At 44.7% G+C, this 22,317-nt stretch overlaps 1 protein-coding gene across 1 annotated transcript in view; it reads left to right on the plus strand.

The window, feature by feature from the left end:
* Nucleotides 1–22,317, plus strand: part of LOC125116958 (pecanex-like protein 2) — a 267,908-nt gene that overhangs the window by 211,532 nt on the left and 34,059 nt on the right. Inside the window, exon 25 of the mRNA XM_047762658.1 lies at nucleotides 16,597–16,850. Within this exon, the coding sequence (XP_047618614.1) occupies nucleotides 16,597–16,850 (254 nt within the window). The remainder of the gene's footprint in view (nucleotides 1–16,596; nucleotides 16,851–22,317) is intronic.

Here is a 22,317-nt window from a genome sequence, read left to right on the forward strand (position 1 = left end):
TAAGCCACATTCAGCTTCATGGGTGCAGACAGGGAAGGGCAGAGTTGAGCTAATCAGGGCTGAGATCGGAGTTCCCTGGTGGCTCAGCAGGTTAAGGATCTGGCATTGTCGCTGCTGTAGCAAGGGTTCCATCCCTGACCTGGGAATTTCTGCATGCCACAGGCGTGGCCAAAAAAAATCAGGGCTAGGATTGAGCCAGATGGATGTCATAAAGGCAAGGACAGGGAGCTGAGAATGTATGCAGGGTGTGATAGTGACTGTGACGACTGAGAGAGGAGAGGAGGGAGGGTGTGAGAGGGGTTGAAAAATGCCACCTGGAGGGAGGGCCTCCTGCATCTGGGGAGGGCACAGGATTGTTGGAGCTGAAGTGGGCAGGAAGGGAGCTGGAAAGAGAGGAGGTGGTTGCTGCAGAGAAGGAGGTTTGAAACCAGTATTTAATAAGCAGGGAAGCACTTTGGGGACATCTGGGTCCAGGGTTTCGGCCAAGGAGGTGAGTGGCTGAGGTCCAGTGGAAGATGAGGTCCTCAGAGGGGTGGAGGTGAGGGGGTAGGATGCCAGAGGGAGCATCTCTGCAGATGCCGAAATCCCAAGAGTGACAGCAGGAGGGATGTTGCAGAGTGACAGTGAGACAGAGTCAAAGGCTTCACAGAAGAATGGAGGGCCGTAAAAGATAGCAGCAAGATGGGGGGGACCCAGGTACATCGAGAGAATCTTCTGAAGGCATCAGTGGGAAGTACTGGCGGGAGGAGCATGTGGAAGCAGCCAGCCCTGCTAGGGAGCGCGGCCAAGGGAACGGGAACCGACCTTCCAGCCCGAAACCCGGAGGAGAAAGAAGGACTTTCAGAAAGAAGCTGGGTAGTAGATCAGGAGTCAGGCCCAGGGGCACAGAAAAAGAATGTCAAGAGTTTGTGGCTTCGGTGGGGCTGAGGGGGTGGTTAAGTTGGGGTCAGAAAATGTGACTTCTGGAACAGTGTGAGAATTGGGCTGCAGCAAGTCCTGGGTTCCCCACGGCAAATGGCCTGAGCTGCAGTAAAAAGCATTTTCTCATGGGACGATGAAGCAGAAACTGTCATCTGAGGCTATGCCACGTGTGTGGAAGGTGTCAAAGCTACTGAAATGCAGTTTACTTATGCTTTAGGTTTACATGCAGCCTTCATTATCCACTTTAGTATAGGACTCCTATGTTTTTATCACAGCAAGATTTGTTTTCCAGAAATCTTCTTAGGGGAGGTCTTAGGAAATTATATATATAAAAGACTCATTCGATAAGGCAGGTTTGGGGAATGTTCAAGAAAGAATGATATTAAGGAGTTCCCATTGTGGCTCAGCGGGTTAAGAACCCTATGTAGTCTCTGCGAGGATGCAGGTTTGATCCCTTGCCTCTGTCAGCTGGTTAAGGATATGGTGTCGCTTTGGTTATGATGCAGGCAGGCAGCAGCTGCTTAGATTCGATCCTTAGCCTGGGAACTTTCATATACCACAGGTGCAGCCCTAAAAAGAAAAAAAAGAAAAAGAAAAGTAAAAATGATATTAGAAATGCATCGTTATGTGGAGACTTGCCTTTTCTATTATTTGTGAGACTACATTTTTCTCTGTTGGTGTGTTCATTTCTCAGTATTTCCTTGCAAAGAATGGCACTACCTTCTCGTTTGGTCAGATATTTCCAGTTTCTGCTCATATACTAATTTAAACAAGAAAACCTAACCAATACAGATGACTTTGTCCTTTTACTTAAAACAAAGTTGTGGTGAAAATCGCCTTTGTTTTTGGGTGTTTGTGTGTATAGATCATGAATCTTTGCCGTGATCCTGGGCAGGGGGCCACACATGTGGGAAGTTGGTGGGTATATTTCTTGATAACAAAACAATAAGTAATATTTTGAAAACCGAAGCCAGCTTACTTTCAAAATGCCTGCAAAGTTTATATATTCAGAGTTTTATTCCTACAGGCTGTGCAAAATCGACTAAGCCAGATTCTGACAGACGGAGGCCCTCAGGGGCAGGGCCTCCTGGCCTGTCCCCGTGAATGACAGCCTCCTGGTAGGAAGCCCAGAAAGGGATGGTTGAGGGAGGAAGAGGAGACAGTGTGAGGTTTCCTGAGCACCAGTTATGTGCCAGGTACCACAGCAAGCACTTTGCTTATATTATCCAAATAGTCTTCACAATGAGTCTATAAAGTAAGTAGGCGTTATTATGCCTCTTTTAGACATGAGATAATTGGCTTTGGAGGTAAGATGCCCAAGGCCTCAAAGTCACCAGTGATGGAGGAGGGGTGAATGCCCTGATGTAGCTGATTCCAAAGCCCTTGGCCTTGGTAGTAAACTCCACTGCCTTGGGGGGAGGGAGGAAGAAAGACCAGAAGGGAGGGAGGCAGGAGGGAGAGAGGGAGGGAAGAGGGGAAGGACAGAGTGGGGAGGAGAGAGAGCGGCCTAGAGGGAAACAGAAGTGAACAGGGGAGGGAGGAGGGAGGGAAGGAGGGAGAGACAGGGTGGCAGGAAGGGGCAGAAGGAATAGGAGGGAGGGAGAGAGGGAGGGTGGGAAGGAAGGAGAAATAAGGAGAGACTATGAAAAAAATGAGTAATTGTGGTTCCCATTGTGGTGCAGCATAAACGAATCCGACTAGGAACCATGAGGTTTCAGGTTCGATCCCTGGCCTCCCTCAGTGGGTTAAGGATCCAGCATTTCCATGAGCTGTGGTATAGTCGCAGACGTGGCTGTGTTGCTGTGGCTGTGGCGTAGACCAGCAGCTGTAGCTTCAATTGGACCCCTAGCCTGGGAACCTCCATATGCTGAGGGTGCAGCCCTAAAAAGTCAAAAGACCAAAAAAAAAAAAAAAAAAGGAGTAATCATTTTCTTTAAATCTCTTTGGTTGCCAAAATTCAAAAACAAAACTTTTGTAAATAAACTATAATGGAAAAAAATAAAAATCTTACAAAACAAAAAACAAGAATAAAACTTGTGCTTGTGTGTGCTCCTAAACATTAATGTGGCCCCCCCCCCCACTTTTAGGTGCTCAGTCAGTCTCTAGAATGCAGCCTGCAAACTGGATGGCTCCTTCAGAAGGAACAAGGGACAGCAAAGGCGAGTTTGTGAAGGGCCTGGAGCTACACGTGACCAGTGGGTCTGGAAAAAAGCCGAAATATGAGATTTATGTGCCTGTCTGTGTGAAATGTATCAGCCACACAGAAATGAGTCTGGCTCACACCCCATAATCACCAGCCTGCAGGGACATTTAAAAAGTATCCGTGTAACCTAATCTTATCTAAAGCTTATCCAAGGCCAACCCTTATCCTCATCCGCCTAGTCCACCTAGTCCGTGTCCAGCCATAGCGCCTGCTCATTTTGGAACTTGCTGGAATGCCCTCTTCTCTGTGGCAACATGGAGGTCCTTAGCGAGTCTTTCCTTCTGTCTACAGAGCTTGAGGGAGCCGTTAAGTCTCGTGGTTCCAAACTTGACCCGTGAAATAATAGGTTCTCCACTCAGAATTTCTCAACACGTCTTTTTCATTTCAAATTATGTGACATGTTGGTGAACAAGACAAAGCCATGCTTGTCCAGATAGCAAGTCTGGGAAGAGGAGGGAGCTTCCTGCTAAACATTAGCAGAGTCTGCATGTTTTAACATTCAACACTCACAAAGAAGTTTTAGGGTGGGGGGAGGAACCAAGATAATACAACTTTGAATTAAATATGAATTAGAAAATAACTCTTCTCAGTCAAGTTGAGTGCATTGGTTTTCTTCATCTGGAAATGGGGCAAGACAGGGGGCGGGAACCGTATCAATTCAAAGATATTATATACTTTTCAGCGTTTCTTGTGCTTCAGACCTGCCCAATGTCAGTGTTCCTGTGCAACTGCCTGATGTTGGTTTATTTCATTTTCTCCTCTGGGTGGGTAGAAAAAAGTCAATTCAGAGAACTTTTTTTTTTTTGGTCTTTTTGCCATTTCTTGGGCCGCTCCCTCGGCATATGGAGGTTCCCAGGATGGGGGTCCAATCGGAGCTGTAGCCACCGGCCTACGCCAGAGCCACAGCAACGCTGGATCCGAGCCGAGTCTGCAACCTACACCACAGCTCACGGCAACGCCAGATCGTTAACCCACTGAGCAAGGGCAGGGACCGAACCCGCAACCTCATGGTTCCTAGTCGGATTCGTTAACCACTGCGCCACGACGGGAACTCCCAATTCAGAGAACTTTTGACGGTCATTTGCCAGGCCTCCCGAGACACTGTGTGATTAGGGAAAAATACTTGATTTTAAATTCAAGAGACCAGACCCTTCTACTGATCCAGTTGTTTTTAAGACTCAGTGTCCTTATTTCCAAAAGAAGAAATCATATCTACATACCCAGGTTGATGTGTGCGGTGAATGAGATGCTATCTGAGGGAGTTCCCGGAAACGAATCTGACTAGGAACCATGAGGTTGAGGGTTCGATCCCTGGCCTTGATCAGTGGGTTAAGGATCCAGCAGGTGAGGCCCTAAAAAGACAAAAGACAAAAAAAAAAAAAAGAGAGAGAGATGCTATCTGAGAAATCACTTTTCAAGTTGGTAAGTGTCTCATAAATAGATGATGTTGGAGTTCCCATCGTGGCTCAGTGGTTAACAAATCCGACTAGGAACCGTGAGGTTGCAGGTTCAATCCCTGGCCTTGCTCAGTGGGTTAAGTATCCGGCATTGCTGTGAGCTGTGGTGTAGGTTGCAGACGTGGCTCGGATCCCGCGTTGCTGTGGCTCTGGCGTAGGCCGGCAGCTACAGCTCCAATTCGACCCCTAGCCTGGGAACCTCCATATGCTGTGGGAGCGGCCCAAGAAATGGCAAAAAAAAAAATTAATTAATTAATTAATTAAATAAATAAATGATGTTTAGGAGTTCACTGGTGGCTCAGCAGGTTAAGGATCTGGCATTGTCACTGCTGTGGCTCAGGTCAGTGCTGTGGTTGGATCCCTAGCCTGGGAACTTCCACATGTCACAGGTGCAGCCAAAAAAAAAGCATTGTTTTGAAATAAAAATTCTCTGAGGAAAGCTATTATATCATGTTCAAAATCTAGCTTTCCAGATAGGTGGCAGGAAAAATTTTATTCCTATGGACAGATTTTCAAGCAAATTCAGGCTCCTTGAAATACAAAGTTGTTATTATAAAAAAGAAACAGACAATTCTGCTCTTCCCACAAAATCAAACATGCTATAAATTATTTGAACATACTTCTCCTCCACTGTCCACTAAGCCAATACACTTCCAATTTTCCTTGTGACATTTAAAAGACCCTCGAGTCCAGTGTGGCTGAAGGAATGGGATGGGAACGGGGGAGACATGGTCCGGGAAAATAATAAAGAACCAGACTCATTCCGTGTCTTGACAGGCCAACCCTGGTCCTTGTTTTAGTGCTGCTCTGAGACCTTATGTCACACATTCTTGGTACTCCATTTATCTTGGTACTCCATTTTGAGATCAGATTAATTTCAATGGTGGTGATTATCAAATGAATGTTTAGCAACTAAGAAATAAGAAATGTAGTGAGACAGCTTTATGTATAAACAGATTATTGTTGGAGTAAGTATTTCTTTCCAGAATTGATATCTGGCAATGTCTGGCAGACACAGGGCTGTCTTCCAGGGCAGGTAGCTGGAGTAACTGTCCTGTATGCTTCTTTAAGCTCCTGTTCTAGGGTCCTGTCCCTGAGAGCTAGCAGGTGGTGGTGGAGGGGCTAAGAAAGGCATTTCTATGACATTGACGCTGGAGAAGAAACCTGGGGGTAGAAAAATCCACTGTGACCTTCTTGAAATGACTATGGTTCCAGAACTTTCTTTTTTCCTTTTTACAGCCACATCTGCAGCATATGGAAGTTCCTGGGCCAGGGTGGAATCAGCTACAGCTGAGGCCAACACCACAGCCACAGTGACACCGGATCTAAGCCACATCTGTGACCTACACTGCAGCTTGCGGCAAGCCTGGATCCTTAACCCACTGAGTGAGGACAGGGATTGAATGCGAATCCTCATAGATACTAGTCAGGTTCTTAACCCTCTGAGCCACATGGGAACTCCTGTTCTAGAACCTTCAAAAAGCTTTTTCTGCCGTGACTTCATTTGGTTACAAAATAGCCTTTGATCTAATCAGCTGTCAAGAGGCAATGATGGTTTAGATTTCCAGCCTGAAGAAAAATGTTCTAGGTTGGGGGGGGGGGGTCCTCATTATTACGCATGACACAGTATAAGAAGGGGCACTCGGGGCTGAGCCCTGTATCATGGGCTTGTGTTTCCACCTTGGGACGCAGTCTGGGCTGGGTGAGTTTCAAATGTTCTCTGAAGCCAACTGCTTTGAGCTTAGCAATGACTGTAACTGATGGCCTCCTCCTGTTGTGACCTTGAGCAATTCAGGAAAGAGCTTACCTGTGACCTCAGAAGGAGGTTTTCTTTTTTTCTTTTTTCTTTTTTATTTTTTCTCTGTCCTGGAAATCACCTTTCGTTCTTTTATTTTTTTAATTTTTTTATTAACATATAGTTGATTTTCAATGTTCCTTCAATTTCTGCTGTACAGAAAAGTGACCCAGTTATACACATATATACATTCTTTTTTTTTCATACTATCTTCCATCACGGTCTAACCCAAGAGATTGGACATAGTTCCCTGTGCTGTACAGTAAGACCTCAATGCTTATCCTTTCTAAATGTAATCATTTGCATCTACTAACCCCAAACTCCCAGTACATCCCATTCCCTTCCCCTCCCCCCCCGGCAACCACAGGTCTGCTCTTCATGCCTGTGATCTGTTTCTGTTTTGTAGATAGGCTCATTTGTGCCATATTTTAGATAAGTGATATCATATGGTATTTGTCTTTCTGTTTCTGACTTACTTGATAATCTCTAGTTGCATCCGTGTTGCCGTGAATGGCATTATTTCATTCTTTTTAAGACTGACTAATAGTCCACTGTGTATAGGTACCACCTCTTAACCATTCATCTGTCGATAGATATTTAAGTTGTTTCCACGTCTTGGCTATTGTGAACATTGCTGAGATGAATATCAGGGTTCATGCATCTTTTCGAATGAATGTTTTGTCCAGATATATGCCCAAGAATGTGATGGCTAGATCATTTGGATCACATTATTATATCTTATATAATAATAATCCAACACATATCCCAAAGTGTATGTCTAAAAATCACATTGGTTCAACCATATCAATGCCTAATTCTCATCCACTCCATGAACAGGAACTGATTGTATTTTAAGATTAACCTAAATTTCTCTGTTAGCCCCTCCTGGTGACTTCACTGCTTGGCATAGAGAAAACACCAGACCCAAGCCTGGCACATCCAGCTGATGAAGGCTATGACCATTTGAAAAATCAGCTCAAATGAATATCTAGTAGCTAATTTAAACCCTTATTAATGGATAACACTAAACATAATACTATTGAAGACATTTGGGGTTTTCTGTGGAATTGAATCCAGTTAACCAGTCTCTGGGACAACTCACAGCAGATAAGGAAGAAAATTGGAGGGCCAGGAGGCCGCTCTTTAAAATATGTTGTACATTTAGCTTTTAATGCACCTCTAGCTGGAAGGTTGTAAAGACGCTGACATTCTTTGAGTGCAGCCTTTCTCCTGCTGGGGATCATTTTTAATGGATCCCTTTGAAGTCCCAGCACATAATGGCCCTGTGTCTCCAACATTTCCTCTGACCTCTTGGTAACAGCCTACGCCCTAGTTTCAGGCCCCATCACTTTGCACCCGAAATGGGACTGTGGGTGGCTGATTGCTCGTGACCGGTCATTCCTTGACTCCCCCAAGGCTTTAGGAGAATGTTTCCTAAGTGCAGCTGTCTCCACGTTTCCTTGGGATTTAAAAACCCTGTCTCCTGCCTACAGAAAGAAGTTTAAACATCTCCCCAGGAATCAACTTCCACTCCAGCAGGCCCACCCTGAGCCTCCCCTCCCCTCTTCAGGGATCTGGCCCAGGCTTCCCGACAGGAAAGCCCCTCCCCCATCAGGAGCTATTTGGAGTTGGGAGTGGGGTGGTACTTTTGTTTGCCGGACCCTCTGTTTGCTCCAGCTTTCCTAGGAGAAAGTCACCTCTACCTCCAGGTTGCCAGACCAATAAAGCAGGTGTGCCTACCCTAACCAGCCGCTCAGAATAGCTACATGCCCGTGCTTGTCAGCCAGAGGATGTTAAAAGTCACTGCAGCTCAGTGCACAGTCATTGCCATAACGAGGTGGAGGGAATGGTCCATGTCAAGGATTTCCTGGAAGGTATGAAACTCTCTCTGTCCTCCTGCATCTGCAAAATCTTCCCTTAAAAAAAAAGAGAGGAAAAAAAAAAAGGAGTTTACATCATGGTCATAGTCTCACTGAGGACACAGGTTCGATCCCTAGCATCGCTCAGTGGGTTAAGGATCTGGCGTTACCATGAGCAGTGGTGTAGGTCACAGATGTGACTCAAATCCTGTGTTGCTGTGGCTGTGGTGTAGGGTAGTGGCTGCAACTGTGATTCGACTCCTAGCCTGGGAACTTCCTTATGCTACGGGTACAGACCTAAGAAGTTAAAATAAAATAAAATAAAATAAAATAAATAAAATAAAATAAAATAATAAAATAGAAAAAAAAATCTGCCCTTGGGTGACATCAGACCTCTAGAGAACCACATACCTAAGGTTGAATTATTTTGGCCGCCTATAGAATTTTTTTGATTGCACTTTGGCCATATTAGAACAGCTCTGGGGAGTTCTTCTGATGGCAGCAGCAGCTTAAGGATCTGGCTTTGTCACTGCAATGCCCGGGGTTGCTGCTGTGACTTAGGTTCGATCCCTGGCCCCTGAACTTCTGCATGCCAGGGACACAGCCAAAAACAAACAAAAAAGAGTGGCTCTGGAACCTCGTGATTGTACTTGTGGTGCAAAGCTATTCACCAGATCACATGGTGTTCTTTTTAGGAGGGTCCTGGGTATTTCATCTCTCAGGTGTCTTTGCCAAAAATAGCTCTGAAGCTTCCAAACTGTTGTTTTGTTTTTCTCTAAAGGACACAAGCAACTTCTTAAGTTATCTTTGTACACTGGTTGCTAGAAAGCCTGCGGGAAATCAGCAGCCCGCCTTTAGTGAATATATAGGACATCATAGGACAAAGTGAAGGTCCCTCCACATCCTTCTGGCTTCGTTATGTTTTTCCTGCCTGTATTTTCACTTAAACGTTATCATTTGCTTTTGTCCTATGTATGCCTTTTCGGATTGACTCCATTCCTTTTGGGAGTTAAATATGAATAAATAAGCCAGGTCTGGCTGTCACCAGTAAAGATGGCCAATGGTGCTTAAAGGCACGGGATGGGGGCGGGGCGGGGGGAGGGGGACCTGTGTTTGCTCCTTTGGAAGCAAGGAAAGAGGGGGGTCACGTGGTCAGGAGAGGGCTGCCGGGCGCAGGCGCAATGGCTGCCCCGCCCGCATTTTGGCTGCACTTGGGAATTTGATGCAGGTCCTGTGTGCAGGACACCTGGGGTCTGCTAGACACACTTTCAGTTCATACACTCAATTTGCATAGCTGAGCCTGTTATCAGGTCCTTCACAACATAGGGATATTTCATAATCACTGAAGAGTCAGTTCATCAAAGAGACAAAACAGTCCCAAGTGTGTGTACATCTACTAAAGGAGCTGTAAGGAATAAAAACTGACTAGATGAGTCACAAAACAACTTACCTGAATGAACTTTTTCAGCACCGATGAAGAAGCACAGGGAACTACACTCAGTCCCTTGGGATGGACCATAATGTAAGAGAAATATGAGAAAAAGAATGTGTGTATATGTATAACTGGGTTACTATGCTGTACAGCAGAAATTGATGCAACACTTACGTCAAGTATACCCCAATAAAAATTAATTTAATTAAAAAATAAAAAATAAACTCTGTACTCATTGCATGTTAATATATTTATATGATAACATATGTAACATTTTAATAAAAATAGATGTATTTTCCAAAACAAAACAAAAATAGATAAGTAAATAAATGGTGGGATACCAATGAAGCAATGCATAGAGAAAATGTATAGCTCTAAAGGTTTATATTAGTAAAGAAGAAAGGTTTTAAATCACTGATATAAACAAGGGGTTGGCAAACTGTGGCTCATGGGCTAAGTATGGCTTTTATATTAAAGGAAGGAGGGGCGGGAGGGTGAGTAAAAGAGAGAAGGAGAGAAAGAGATGAAAGAGGAGGAGGCAACAGCACCACAGACCACATGTGGCACAAAATTCTTAAAATAGTTACTCTCTGGCCCTTTACAGGAAAAAAAAAAAAAAAAACCAGCAACTCCTAACTTATGCTTTCATCTCAGGAAACTAGAAAATGAAAATGAAATAAAAGCCAAAGCAAATGAAATGAAGAAAGGCAAAAAGATTAGAGCAGGAAATCTATGAACCAGAGAATAGACAACACATGGAGCTCCCAATGTGGTGCAGCAGTTAATGAACCCGACTAGTATCCATGAAGATTTGGGTTCAAACCCTGGCTTCGTTCAGTGGGTTAAGGATCCAGCATTGCCGTGAACTGTGGTGTAGGTCGCAGATGGGGCTTGGATCTGGCATTGCTGTGGCTGTGTTGTAGGCTGGCAGCTGCAGGTCAGATTAGACCACTACACTGGGAACTTCCATATGCTGTGGGTGCAGCCCTAAAAAAGAAAAAGAAAGAGAAAAAGAAAGAAAGAAAGAAAGAAAGAAAGAAAGAAAGAAAGAAAAGAAAGAAAGAGAGAGAGAGGAGAGAGAGAGAGAGAGAGAAAGAGAGAAAGAAAGAAAGAAAGAAAGAAAGAAAGAAAGAAAGGAAGGAAGGAAGGAAGGAAGGAAGGAAGGAAGGAAGGAAGGAAGGAAGGAAGGAAGGAAGAGAGAGAAAGAAAGAAAAGAAAGAAAGAAAATAGACAACAGGAAAATCAATGAACCTACATGTTGGGTCTCAGGAAAGATCAATAAAATTGAAAAATCTTTACACAGACAGATTGAGAAGAAAAGATAAAACACAAACTACCAAGATTAGGAATTAAAGATGGGACATTACTACAGATCTTACAGATATTATGATAATAAGGATATTTTTATAAATTTGACAAGTTAGATGAAACTAAAATTTTATTGAAAAATACAAGTTTCCAAATGTGACTCCAGAAAAAATAGGAAATCTGAATAGAACTATATGTGTTTTTAAAAATTGAAATCTTGGAGTTCCTGTTGTGGCACAGTGGAAACAAACCCAACTAGTATCCATGAGGATGTGAGTTCAATCCCTGGACTCACTTAGTGGGTCAGGGATCTAGCATTGCCGTGAGCTGTGGTGTAGGTTGCAGATGTGACTTGGATCCTGTGTTGGCTGTGGTGTAAGCCTGCAGCTGTAGCTCCTATTCCACCTCTAGCCTGGGAACCTCCATATGCCTTGGGTGCAGCCCTAAAAAGCAAAAACCAAAGAAAGAAAGAAAATAAATTTTTAAAAAATAAGTTAAAATGTTGAATTCTTAAGGACGAATCAAACAAAACTCATTGGCTAAAAAGAAAACTCTAGAATCCCATGGCTTCACTATTGAATTTTTTAAAATATTTGAGCAAGAATCATCACCAATCTTGCTTAAACCCTTTCAGAAAATAAAGGAAGAGAAAATATTCCCAACTCATTTTATGAAGTTAGCACAAACTCAGTATATAAATCAGAAAAGCACATTGCAGGAAAATAAAACCTACAGATCAATATACTGTGTGAGTGTATATGCAGAAATTCCTAATAAAATATTATAAATCCAGCACTATAAAAACCTGTGATGTTTATCTCAGTAGCAAAAGATTGGTTTAATATGTGGAAATTAATATGGTTTACTGTAATAACAGAATAAATTTGAAAAATCATAGTGTCATCTCAATAGATGCAATAAAAGCATGTGCTGATTTAATACTTGTTCCTGATTTTAATGCATATTTTTAGAAAATAAGTAATAGAGGAGTTCTTCCTTCTGATGAAGGACAATTACAAAAAATCTATAGCTAATGTCTTATGTAATGCTAAAAGGCTGAATACTTTCCCTGTAAACTCAAGAACAAGGCAAAGATGCTAACTCCCACCACTTCTACTCAACATTGTGCAGGAGGTCCCAGCCTGTGCAATGTCATGCCAAAAAATAATAAAGTCATAAAGATTTTTGAAACTCCTCAAAAGTATTGCCTGTAGGCACTGTCTTTGCTTTAACCCCCACCAGTTCTGTCTTGAATTCCCTCCAATCAGGTTTTCCCTCTCCTATCCATCATTTTCCCACAGCTGCTCTTGCAAAGATCACTGTTCACCTCCATATTGTGAAATTTAACAGTTAATTCCTCATGTAATTTGACCTTTAAGCATCATTTGATATAGCTAATGTTTCCTCTTCCTTGGGACTCCTTTTGGTTTTTCTATTTTTTATTTTTATTTTTATTATTTTTGTGTGTGTGCTTTTTAGAGCCGCACCCGCAGCATATGGAGGTTCCCAGGCTAGGGGTCTAATCGGAGCTACAGCTGCCAGCCACAGGCACAGCCACAGCCATGCTCGATCCTTAACCTACTGAGCAAGGCCAAGGATCTAATCCGCATCCTCATGGATCCTAGTCAGATTCACTTCCACTTCGCCATGATGGGAACTCCCCTTTTGGTTTTTTAAATTTTGTTTTTTCTGCTTCCTGGTTTTCTATTGATATTACAGCCCACTTTTGTCCAGTCACTTTGTTGGCATCACCTCACCTCTCCAACCTCTAAATGTTGGAATGCTCAGAGCTCAGTTCTCAGACCTTTTCTCCAGAGTATCCATACTCTCTCTAAAGATCCATATTCTTATATATAACTCTCTCGGATGTTATAAGTCTTTGCCCAGAACCTCTCCCCTGACCTCCAGATTTCTTAATCCAGCTACTTAATTGACATCTTCATTTTGATGAATAATGAGCAGCTAAAACTTAACATATACAAAAGCAAATTCCTGATCTTTCCATCAGCCAAAGGCTACTCTTCCTGCATTCATCCCCTCCTCAGTAAATAAGAAAACTTAGCATCATTCTTCATGTGTCTTTTCAATTGCCCATCCCCGAATCGGTCAGCAATTGGTCAGCAACTAGTCAGAAGGTACCCGACTACCTTCAAATGTACCCAGCCTCTAATCACTTCTCATCACTTTCTGCAACCACCTTAGTCCAAATCACCACTCTCTCTCATCTGTGTCAATAAACAGATGTCCTTAGTCCTGACTCCCACCCTTGCACCCTTTACAGTCCATTCTCCAGACAGCAGCCAGTGATCCTCCACCAACCCAAGTCAGACCTTCTCTCAAGCTGAAACGACCCAAAGTTCCACAGCTCAATTCCAAGCAGGGTCTTTCCCCGCCTGCCTCTCTGTTGCATTGCTTAGCACTTTCCTTCTTTCTGACCCTGCTATGGGTCTGCCCATCTCCCTGCTGCTTTGGGAACATGATGAGCATGCTCTCATCTCAAGGCCTTTGGCTGGGTCTTCCACCTGCCTGGAGCTGTCTTCTCTCAGTTATCTGCACTGGCTGCTCCTGTCTCCTTCAGGTCAGTATTTAAACAGCCCCACGTAGCTGCCTCTGATTTCCCTACTTAACATAGTTCTCCCCACCCAGCACTCCGTATCCTCTTGTATTTTTTCATTCTCCATCATCAGACATGTTTTCTACTTTTCTTATTTATTGTCCCTCTTTTCCAACCTACGCTTATAAACTCCACAAGGACAGAGATTTTATATTTTTTCATTGCTAGATCCCCAGTGTGTAGAATGATGTCCAGTACCCTATAAGCTGTTGGTGAATGAGTGAATTTATTAGCTTATTTATTTACTGAATTTCCATCTGCTAATGATTGTCCTCGTAGAGCTTCCAGTCTAGTAAAAGTAATAGTAATTTACTGAGGGACTACTTATGGCTTTACATATGTCATTTTGATCCTTCCCACAACTCATTTTACATATGAGGAAACAAGCTTGGACAAGGCTAAAGACGTGGCCAGAGTCCAGCGGCTTAGTACCTTCTGCCTTTCTTCAAACCTGTTTGTTAACACCTGCCTCCGGCCAAAATAACATTCTTCTACGCTGAAATTTAAATGATAGCCTACAACCCCCACTTACTTTAAATAGTTTAAATGTGTTTAAATCGTAAGTCTTGATAAGCCCATAGTGAAGCAAGCACTTCTTCAAAAGGAATTTCTTAGAGATACACCTTCTTTCTTTTCTATACTTTCTGCACCTCCTGTATTCTCTCTCCTTCTTAACTCCACTTCAAATGACTTTTATTTTTCACTGTGAGCTGCTTTTTCTGTTCACTTTCTTTTGATCGCTGTATCTGTCGTTTCTTTCTGCTATTCCTAGGCTACCTGGTTTGTCTGCCCCCTGAATTCCGATTTCATCCATCTCTTTAATGCCTTTTTTTGGTCCCTCCTTTTCTTGATGTCAATAACTGAGAACTCCGTTATCTTGAACTAGGTACAAACCAGCACCACCACCAATAACAACTGCCTGGCTGGTTTCTGCTCTTCTCCCAGCTTCTCTGTTATTTCTTTCCTTCTCTTTACCATGACTTTGGTTTAAGTGGTTTGTACCTACAGTGCATCTATTTCATTGCTGAACTTCCAGTTGTTAAAATGCTCTTTGTTATAATAAACTCTACACCCTGAAGCTTCTTCCCCCCATTGGTCATAGTCATGCCCTCTGGGACTACAGAGAGTATCAAGTTCACATTTCCACACGACAGCCCTTCAGATAGATGTTAAAGGCTATCATTATGTCCCCCAAAGTCTTCTTTCATGCAACATCAAAGTCCCTGGGTCTTCTAGGCATTCTTCAGCAACACAATTCTGAATTATCCTGCAACCCTGTAGGTTTCTTGATATGTAACTCCCAGTCCGTATGATCTTGTTCAAATCAATACTAATGTATTATTATTCTTTTAAAAATTTTTGTTAGAATTCGTGTATGATGTTGTGTATTATTTTTTTAATGGAGAAAATGTAACTTGCCCAGAGCATCTAGGTTTATTTCATTTTATCAGTGACTCTGGAGCCAAATACTAGGAATATGTTGACCCCTGCTATCCCTTCGTTTTGATGGTATCAAGGTCACATTCCACTTTCCAGTATTATCCTACTTTGGGTTCATGTGATCAATGAAATTACCAAGGTATTTGTTGAGTATGCTACTATATATTCCTAAACAGGGTAACTGGTTTTTTTAAAGCAAGATGCAGGACTTTCCATTTCTTTCTACGAATTTTCAGTGTATTCAGTTTCAGTCCTCCCAACCATCTGTGAAGATGTCTTTAGGTCACAACTCTGCAATTTCAGGTGGAACCGGTTTTCTCATGTCACTAGTATACTGTATATGTTATCCTTCCAATCTACTAGAAACGGCCGGGAAGAAGGAGTCAGACACTGGAGCAATGAGATCTCAAGCAGGTTTATTCTCCAACAGAGTGGCCTGGAGCACTGAGCAGAGAGAAATCAGTCCCCATCCACCTGCCACCTTAGGGAGCAGCTAGTTATATAGGAAAAGGGATAGTTTCTATTTTTAGCACAGGTTTGTGGATGGAATAAGAAACAGGGAAGATACAGGTTATGTTGTTACAATTTAAGCTTTTACAGCTATTTTTGTCTTGAAGTTTTGGGTTTCATGAGGTTATTTTTGTTCCAAGGCCCTCTGGCTTTTGCCACGTTTTAGTTCTTTTCCAATCTACAGTCACCACATAACAAAATCATTGACAAACATACCAAAGAAAACATGGTGTCTCATTTTTCAAAGCTTGTGGACACCCGCTATTTTGTATTTTGGGGATCAACTCCTTTGGAAGTGGATTCAGCTCACTGGTCATGTGGGGAGGTGGGATGCCCTTGCACTTTGACCATGACGCTCTTCCAGGGCCCTCGTCCTGGTAACACTTCGACACACATCTAGTTGCTCTCTCTTCCACCTGCCACTTTTGTTAGCCTCCTACCTGCCCATAACCTGCAGGTCTCTGGAAAGGCAAACTCAAGGATATAACCGTCCTGCGTTTTAGCCATTAGTGTCCATGACTGCCTTGAGGATGTATCTGTGCTAACATGAAAAAAGAAGGAGGGAATGAGAATCAGAATACATTGGGAAGGAGCGTTTGTCGGGCTCAGTGCTTAACGAACTCGACTAGTAACCATAAGGTTGTGGGTTCGATCCCTAGCCTTGCTAAGCGGGTTAAGGATCCGGTGTTGCCATGAGCTGTGGTGTGGCATCCGAAGATATGGCTCGGATCCTGCGTTGCTGGGGCTGTGGCATAGGCCAGCAGCTGTAGCTCCAGTTCCACCCCTAGCCTGGGAACCTCCATATGCCTTGGGTGTAGCCCTCAAAAGACAAAAAAAAAAGAATACATTGAGAGGAAGAAAAAAATGAATGATTGTAAGATTTATAAAATTAGTGACTTATTTGGGGGTACTTGTTTGAACTAAGAATAAAACAAATCTGATTTCTAAACTCTTTTCAGCATCTTCCCCTCTATAAGGGTTAGGGGGAGGTCCATTGTAAACAAAGATTATCCTGGGACTTCTTGTATCACTTCCACGATGTTTGCTACTCTTCCAGGAACCTACTGCCAGCAGCGGGAGGTAGAAGCCATCATGGAGGGTGACGAGGACGACAGAGGCTGCTGTTGCTGCCAACCTGGTCACCTGCCCCACCTGTTGTCCTGCAATGCCGCCTTTAACCTCCGCTGGCTTACCTGGGAGATCACACGTACACAGTACATCCTGGAGGGTTACAGCATCATGGACAACAACGCGGCCACCATGCTGCAGGTCTTTGACCTCCGGAGGATCCTCATCCGATATTACATCAAGGTACTGCTCCTGGTCCCAGACACTTGTCTGAATAATGATGCTGGGCTGGCTCCAGAGGCTCCAGGTAGCATATGGCAGTTCCCAGGCCAGGGACTGCATCCGAGCTGCAGCTGCAACCTATATGGCAATGCCAGATCCTTTAACTCACTGCACCAAGCTGGGGATAAAACCTGCTCCTCTGCAGTGACCCAATCTGCTGCAGTCAGATTCTTAACCCACTGTGCCACAGCGGGAACTCCTCCTTTGTTTCTGACTCAAAGGTCTCTTGAGGTTTTAGAACTACTAGTTCGGTAACAGCCTCGAGGGCTTTGAGTTGGCCTGAGGTTCATGTGCTGAGGCATATTCTAAGCCTGGGCATGAGTACGAAGTCTATTTCGTATCTACATCAGTTTCCTCACTTTTAACACAGCATGAGTTTTGGGGGGATTTTTTTTTTTTGGTCTTTTTGCCTTTTTCTAGGGCCGCTCCCGCAGCACATGGAGTTCCCAGGCTAGAGGTCTAATCGGAGCTGTAGCAACTGGCCCACACCAGAGCTACAGCAATGCCAGATGGACCTGCGTCTGCAACCTACACCACAGCTCACGGCAACGCCGGATCCTTAACCCACTAAGCAAGGCCAGGGATCGAACCTGCAACCTCATGGTTCTTAGTCGGATTCGTTAACCACTGTGCCACGACAGGAACTCTGAACATACCTTGAGTTTGAATGACGGTGCTGGTAAAGTGAAACTTCATGAAGATAAGAGCAAGCCTTAATGTTTGTGAGTTGTAAGAATCAATTTAGAGGCTCTGCAAATTTTTGGAACCAGAATTAATTTTCACTTTTTGCCACACCTGCAGCATATGGAAGTTCCCAGGCTAGGGATTGAATTGGAGCTGTAGCCGGCAGCCTACACGGGATCTGAGCCGCATCTGTGACTTTTGCAATGCTGGACCTTTAACCTGCTGTGCGAGGCCGGGGATCAAACTCGCATCCTCACGGATACTAGTCAAGTTTGTAACCCACTGAGCCACAACAGGAACTCTGAGTTTCAAGAGTTTCAGTCAACTGAAGAGGAGGCCTGGAGTTCCCATCATGGCTTAGTGGTAACAAACCTGACTAGTGTCCATAAGGACTCAGGTTTGATCCTTGGCCTCGCTCAGTGGGTTAAGGATCCATCATGGCATGAGCTGTGGGGTAGGTTGCAGATGCAGCTTGGATCCCATGTTGCTATAGCTGTGGTGTGGGCTGGCAGCTGCAGCTCTGATTTGACTCCTAGCCTGGGAACTTCCATATGCAGAGTGTGTCCAAAAGAGACAGAAATAAATAAATAAATAAATATTTTTTAAAATAAAAAGAAGGCCCATGCCATCAGGCTCCCACAGTGAGCTCTACAATTACAGAGTGCCATACCCCACACTGAAGTGCCACTTCTGGGCGCCTGGGAGTACCCCGAGCACCTCTGTTTTACAAGAAGTTTCCTAAGTGATTTGATTTCGCACTTGGCTTAGGAACCACTGCAGACATTTGGAAGAGAATTTTGGTAACTCTAAGTTGGGGCTCAGGAGGGGCTGAGATTTGGGGCCTGGTGGGGCCTCCTGGTAATTCACCAGCACCGTGGAAGGCCTTTTGATGACAGGCGTTCTCCAAACATTACTTTCCCTGCTTTCTTGCCCATTGGGGACAGGCAGCTGAGAATGTGCTCATTCCGCAGCACAGATACAGGAAATCTCAGGAGTGCTGGGTGGGGGACAGAAGAAACAGCACTTTTTTTTTTTTTTTTTTTTTAATTCCCCAGGCTGCTCTGACAACATATGGAAGTCCCCAGGCCAGGGATGGAATCTGAGCTACAGCTTCGACCCCTGCCACAAATGCAGCAATGCCGGATCCTTAACCCATTGTGTCACAGTGGGAACTCCGAAACAGGATTTTAAGGTAAAAACAAATGAATATTTTCTTCTTTGGCCTCAGCTGCTTGGTGAACAGAGCTGCCTTTAAATAGCTTCACATTTCAAGGGTTCAGTCTCATTGTTTTTTATTCTCTTTTTATGGGACAGGAAGAAAACCTTGGAATAATTCCTTTATACCAAAGGATTTTTCTTTTCATCTCCTAATAAACTGGGTCAGTGCTCCCCACCCTCTGTGAATATATTTGAAATCATTTGCTTCCTGACAACTGCAGGTTTTCCCTGGCACCTCCTCCATCTCTCTTCCATTTATTAGTGTTTCAAACCCTCTGAGCAGTCAAGAAATCAGCTTTCTACGAGGGCCTGGCTTCCCGGCCACCCTTGTTTCTGCACAATTCTTAGAAAGGAGATGCGCTTATCACCTACCTTGCAGGAGGAGGCGAGAGACACCCGGACCTGGCTGCTGCCTGCCAGGCGCCTTCCCAGAATGAGCTGAGCTGATGGAATATGCTGATCTGCAATTAAAATGAGAAACCGGGAGGATCCCTACTGGAAGAGCCACATAGGTTGAATTAACTCAGAAGAGCCCTGCTTTCTGCATGGATCCGGTTCCAAGCAGTCAATGCATTGCACCTTCCTGATTTACCAGTCTTACTTAGTACAGTATCCATCTCATGCAGACAGATTCTCAAGGCTTTCACGTGGTTCATTGACTCGGTTTCCCTGACAGAATTTCTTCCCAAATGAAGTAGAAATGGGGTCCAGTCGGCAGCGAGCTGGAGTGGTTCTCTGTCCCCTCAGGAGGAGTGGGTACCCATCCCGTCATGCACGGGAAAGCTGAGCATCGGGCCGGGGTTATGCTCCAAGGCCAACGCTGCAAGATTTGGGCAGAACTACAGGAGGGAATTCTAACCTTGGGATCCAAAGCCCTCCCTCATTAACGATTCTGACTTCATTGGTGGAGGGGCTGCTTTAAGTCCTCCCTGGAAATGAATGAAAAGGTTAACCATGTTTGGCTTTCTGTTTTTTTTGTTTGTTATTTCTATCTGGTACACTTGATCTGGATCTATTGGGCAAAACTAGAACAGATGTTTGCTGGAGCCAGATGTTTCAACAGACCAGATTTCTTTCGCCTCTTTGTAATTGTCCCCTGAGCAGTTGTGCCTTGAGCCCACAGTCATGTTTCCCCTTTTGCCTGAGACTTTGGACCGAACACTTAGATCAGGTACCTCATAGAAGCTCTAAGTTGTCCTGCCAGCTCGCAGCTCTTAAGACACCCTCCAGGAGTTCCCGTCTTGGCGCAGTGGTTAACGAATCCGACTAGGAACCATGAGGTTGCGGGTTCGGTCCCTGCCCTTGCTCAGTGGGGTAACGATCCGGCGTTGCCATGAGCTGTGGTGTAGGTTGCAGACGCAGCTCGGATCCCGCGTTGCTGTGGCTCTGGCGTAGGTCGGTGGCTACAGCTCCGATTAGACCCCTAGTCTGGGAGCCTCCATATGCTGCAGGAGCGGCCCAAGAAATAGCAACAACAACAACAAAAGACACCCTCCAGACTCAGGGTTTACATTTTTGAATATTAGATGTGCACTCAGGTGACAATAGGAGATTCGGCTGTTTCCTGTCCCCCAACAACCCCCTGTCCTCATCTTCTGCTCCAAGCTTCTCCTGGGCTCTGCTACTACAGCCCCCTCTGGGCCTCCAGCGTGTGGGGTGGATAAGTCAAAGAAGCCAAAGATACCATGATTATTATGATTTTTGCACACCTCCCATGTGCGACGCCAGGTGCACAGTGCATTGTCTCATTTTAAATGTTGAAACAGTGATGGGAGTTGCCATTGTGGCTCAGCAGTTAATGAACCCAGCTAGCATCCATGAGGATGTGGGTTCGATCCCTGGCCTTGCTCAGTGGGTTAAGGATCTGGTACTGCTGTGAGCTGTGGTGTAGGTTGCAGATGTAGCTCAGATCCCATATTGCTGTGTATGTGGGGTAGGCCGGCAGCTACAGCTCTGATTAGACCCCTAGTCTGGGAACCTCCATATGCTAGGGGTTCAGCCCTAAAAAGTCAAAAAGACGAAAAAAAAAAAACAAAAAACAAAAACCCACAGTGATGAAGAGTGGTCAGCGTTAGCACCTTTGGCACCTCTGCTTTTAGCCTCCTTTGGCTCTTTCCTCCTTTCCTCTCTCCCTCCTTCCATCAAAGGGATTTCTTAAGGCAGCAGTACTGCCAGGTGCAGACTATGGAGGTGGGGGGAAACATGACCCATGAAATTTTGTTTATTGTCTGCGGACTTCATGTCTCCTGCTCCCCTTGTCCTCACAGCAGAGAGAAACTGAGTCGGCATCTGTCCGGGTCTTGCCCAAACCTAGAGACCACTTGTGTCTGTCCTCTCAGCTGTTCAAACTCCAGCCAAAACCTGCAACTGGATACTTCTGCAAGCTCCGACCTTGGTGCTCTGGATTTCTTGTCCCAGCTAAGGGAAAAAGAGCGGGAGAGCTAGAGTAAGGGACCTTGGAAAGGGCCCCTCTGCCCACTCTCCTTGTAGGCTCTGGTCCCTTATGCCATCCTGATATCCACCCCAGGAGCATGATGTTCCGTCTTCCTGCTTGGCAAGAATGCCTTTTATAATCAGAGAAGCCGTTGATGAAGGATTGGACTCTCCGAGAGCACGTGTCTCTGCCTCCTTGCATCAGACGCCACCTCGACCCTCCTCCTCTTCTCCATCTGCAGACAAGATGCAGATGTGCTCCTGGTCCTGTCTCAGCGCAAGTGGCACCAGCCACATCCTTCACCTGTGATCATGGAAGCAGCATGAGGTTGGAAGGGGCTTGTCGGCAGATACCCTGTCTGTTACTGATGGACCCACAGCAGACGTGGATTCTCTTCTTCTGTCACATGTTTACTTCCCCAGGCTGGATCCTGGCCCTTTTGAAGGACGAATTCATTCAAAATCAACCAGATGGCTTTCGGTGATTCTGTAACTCAGAATAACAAAACCCAAGGGTGGCATTTTCCCCAATTGGACTCATAAATGGAGTGTTTGATGGAGGAGGAAACATAGGGTTTTTTAAACTTTTTTTTTTTTTGCTTTTCAGGGCTATGCCCTTGCATATGGAAATTCCCAGGCTAGAGGTCAAATCGGACCTGCAGCTGTGGGCCTATACCACAGCTACAACAACACGGAATCCGAGTTGCATCGGCGAACTACACTACAGCTCCCAGCAACGTTGGATCCTTAACTTACTGAGCAAGGCCAGGGATTGAACCCACATCCTTCTGGATACTAGTCAGATTTGTTTCTGCTGCACCACAATGGGAACTCCTGGGTTATTTTTGAAGACATCACAGATGTAGATGTTCACTGTCTGGACCCCCAAGAGTTGTGTGTGTGTGTGTGTGTGTGTGTGTGTGTGTGTGTGTGTGTGTGACGACCATTTTACATCATAAGCACCTTGCATAAGAACCTTGTTGTTGTAGTTCACGACACTGGAGATCTTTCCCCATCCCTTCCGACCACATCAGCCCAGCCCAGCATCCACGAAGCCCTGGGCAACCACAGTGCTTTTGTGTGTGTTTCTCAG

This window comes from Phacochoerus africanus, chromosome 15 (genome assembly GCF_016906955.1).
Source record: "Phacochoerus africanus isolate WHEZ1 chromosome 15, ROS_Pafr_v1, whole genome shotgun sequence".
Classification (NCBI taxonomy): Eukaryota; Metazoa; Chordata; class Mammalia; order Artiodactyla; family Suidae; genus Phacochoerus; species Phacochoerus africanus.